General features: G+C 39.6%; 1 protein-coding gene across 1 annotated transcript; it reads right to left on the minus strand.

Annotated features, from left to right (window-relative positions):
* Nucleotides 1-2,332: 2,332 nt before the first annotated feature.
* LOC124679042 lies at nt 2,333-2,810 on the minus strand. Its single transcript, XM_047214868.1, has 2 exons — nt 2,621-2,810; nt 2,333-2,539 (listed from the first exon to the last, which is right to left on the minus strand). The coding sequence occupies exons 1-2, from the start codon at nt 2,708-2,710 to the stop codon at nt 2,333-2,335; spliced, it is 297 nt and encodes a 98-aa protein (XP_047070824.1). The 5' UTR covers nt 2,711-2,810.
* Between the last annotated feature and the right edge of the window lie 527 nt (nt 2,811-3,337).

Below are 3,337 nucleotides of genomic sequence, written 5' to 3' on the forward strand. Positions count from 1 at the left end.
AATTTTTTCAAATTTCGAAATTGTTCACACTAAAAATGTTCAAATTATAAAAATTATTCAAGGTTTTTTAAAAAGCAAAAGATTGAAATTAGAAATGTTAAAATTTTAAAAGTATCCAGACTTAATATATGTTAATATTCTGAACAATGTTAAAATGTTTGGAAAAATATTTTAAACAATGAAATAGAAAAAGGAAAAAACATAACACGGGAAAAAAGTACCTTGTCCAGTGGGCAGAGCTCACGTATGGCCTAGAGAGGTGTGTACCACCTGGTCCGTGCGAACCAGGTCGGTGTATAGCACATTCCAACGCTCGCTGCATGCATGCAACAATGTTGCATGTACGCATCATTTTGGGCCGGCCCATGTAACGGATGGTTTTTTTTTTTACTTTTTCCTTTTTAGTTTTTTGCAGTTTTATGGTGGTATTTCACTGTTTCTTGGGTTTTCATGGTTTTCCCCGTTTTTCTAGGTTTTTCATGGTTTCTAATTTTGTTCAGATCTAAAATTGTTAAGATTTTGATTTTTTTTGTTCAGACTTGAAAAAATTTCAATTTCAATTTTGTTCAAATTTGAAAATTATTCAAATTTGATACTATTCTAATTTGAAAAGTATTCAAATATGATATTGTTTAAATAAAACAATTATTAAAATTCAAAATTTGTTCAAATTCAAAAAAAATCATATATGAAAAATAATATATTTTTTGAAAAAATAAGTGTCTCCATCCAATAATATAAACTATCTCCATAAAAAAATAAATGTCTCACTTTTATCTATATACGGATGTATCTAGATGTATTTTAGTTATAGATACATCTATATCTAGGAGTAGTTTTTGTCACGTCGTAAACTAGTCAATCTTGGAGGTGCAAAAGTCAAGTGTTTGGCAATTGGCATGTGTGGTATAATGCATGAATTTCTCTTTCGTTGTGTTTTATGTTAAAAACAAATGATATTAGAAGCAACTTGAAGTTGGATGGTTAGAATAGTAGTGGTACCTCAGTTCATCGGCGATTAAAGCAGACGTGATCTTGAGGATATTCTTCAATGATAGTCTCTTAGATTCAGCCTCTCAGAGATGTTCATAGACGAAGAGAGTGTGCGTGTCTCTTAGTACACTTACATATTTATAAGTGTGTGTGTCTGTATTTCGCAAAAAAAACCTTTTTAAGGCGGAAATTAAATTTGGCTCCCGGGTGCGTATGCTCCTTCTACCAAAAAATCATATGTCGAAATGTAAAAAAATTTAGACAAAAAATCCTGCATGTACATCTCCATATTATATGTGTGTTCGTCAAGTTTTACGAAAAATCAATAATTTTTGTGGTCTATGTAAAAATTAGAAAGTTTATCTTGCGATAAGCATTATTTTCAGCATATAATTGTATCTTTTTTACACACGTCACATGGTAAATCAATTTTTTATGAAACGACTTTGTGAGCACGTAACACCTGAAGATGTACGTGCAGATTTTTTGTTTCCATTTTTTTGAAATTTAAAATGTTTATAAGATGCATTTTAAAATATAGGGAGCATATGCACCCATGTTTCAAAATACCGCTCCCTTTTTAATGTACTCTGTGTCTGTGAATAAGTGTACATATAGAAAATAAGAGACGATTTAATTCTCTCTCATCTTTATCTCCATTCTATTAATTGAAGGAGAGAATGATGATTGATGATTGAGATGGAGGAGAGAAATGGAGATTGGAGGATTGAGTTGGAGAGTGATTAGGACGAGCTAATTGCATTAATTAAGTGCATTGGTAGTGTAGATGTACACCCTTTTTGGAACAAATTTTGAACCTAGAAATGCACTTGTTTAAGGACGAAGGGATTACATGATGAAACTGATGTTTTGGGTCTTAATATGAACCTATAACTCCCCCCGTTTGTAAAAGAGCTTCCCATCTTCATCTAGATATGAAGGTATATAGGTATGTTTTAGCTATAGATTGGTTCGTATATAGAAAAAGTTGCGATGATTTTTTAGAAATGGATGGCTTATTAAAGAATAATTAAAAATAAATTGAAAGTGTTGCAAAATTCGAAATAAAATTTCCCACGTACATCTCCATGTTCTATGTTCGTACACGAAATTTCGTGGAAAAAGAATGGTTATGTTGGCCTATCAAAATTTATCATCTTTACACGCGATATATGCATCGGTGAGCGGAGTTGGATTTTCCGGAAAGGCTAGCCTATCTTGAGAGCTCTACCGCGCATATAAAATGAATAAACAAAAGAACGAGCAGTTGCTACCTAAGCCAATCAACGATCGATATGGATCGGACTGAGGAGCGAGGAGCTGTTAATTAATGAGCGGATTACCAGCAGATGACGAAGCATACGCCGGAGAAGGCGCGCCACCGCCCGGGCGAGAGCGCGCGGCCGCAGCAGAAGCACCTGCTGGCGCCCATGGCGAGGGCCTGGCCGGCGAGGAGCAGCGAGAGCGCGCCGACGCCGTACCACGTTGACGCGTCCGTGCTGTACACGCAGTAGGCCCTCCCGGCGTCGTCCACGTTCACGTACGCCTGCGCTTTCGATCAATTTCACAACCATGCTTGAATGGATTATGAACTGAACTAGATGCATATGCGGGCTAGCTAGTTTACCATGCTCCGGCGTCGCTCGGCGCCGATGGCAAGGACGAAGGCGAGGAGGTCGAGGATGAGCACCAGCGAGATGACGACGATGGACGCCATGGAGTCTGCAAGTCTCTAGATCGATCGAATTTCTGGGAGCAGTCCGAGCCTAAGCTAAGCTAGGAGAGCTCGCTCACTCACTCACTTTCCTCCGGGTATGGGTTGGGGTTGGCGGGGAGAAAGAAAGAAGACGATCGGATTAAGCCGAGCAGCAGATGATGAGCACCGGAGAGGTGGCACATCACTACTGGTCTGAGGTTGACGTCTCGCTTTGTTTCTTCCTTTATCCCCGCACATTCGCGCCTGGGTGGACTGCAGTATACTCTCTAGACTCTGTACCACCAACCTGCCATGCGCTGCTGGCCGCCGTTGATGCGCCGGACCCGTGATTAATCAGCAAGTGAGAAGAGAACCACTGCCGACACCCGGCCAGGGATCTAGCAAAGCAACCTGTCTAATCAGCGCCTAGCAGTGGTTATCTTGGAGATTAAACAATCTCCCTTTCCTTGTGGGCGAAGGATTCCATCGATAGGATGATGCTTTTTGCCGTTTTGTGTACGACCAACGATGCGCGGTGGTAGACTTGACTACACTGGTGTGCGCGCGCTTTGCGGTGGTGAGTAGCTAGCATGGTGTAGTTGAGGCGGTAGAAAATGGTTAGCCCTCATCTTTCTTTGCTTGATTCAT

This window comes from Lolium rigidum, chromosome 7, assembly GCF_022539505.1.
Source record: "Lolium rigidum isolate FL_2022 chromosome 7, APGP_CSIRO_Lrig_0.1, whole genome shotgun sequence".
Taxonomy (NCBI): Eukaryota; Viridiplantae; Streptophyta; class Magnoliopsida; order Poales; family Poaceae; genus Lolium; species Lolium rigidum.

Bases quoted from the DNA above. Each gene is read 5' to 3' on its own strand.
- LOC124679042 (XM_047214868.1), bottom strand. From the start codon at position 2,710: ATGGCGTCCATCGTCGTCATCTCGCTGGTGCTCATCCTCGACCTCCTC. The intron at 2,540-2,620 runs GTAAACTAGCTA...TCGAAAGCGCAG, and splicing joins CCGAGCGACGCCGGAGCATG to GCGTACGTGAACGTGGACGA.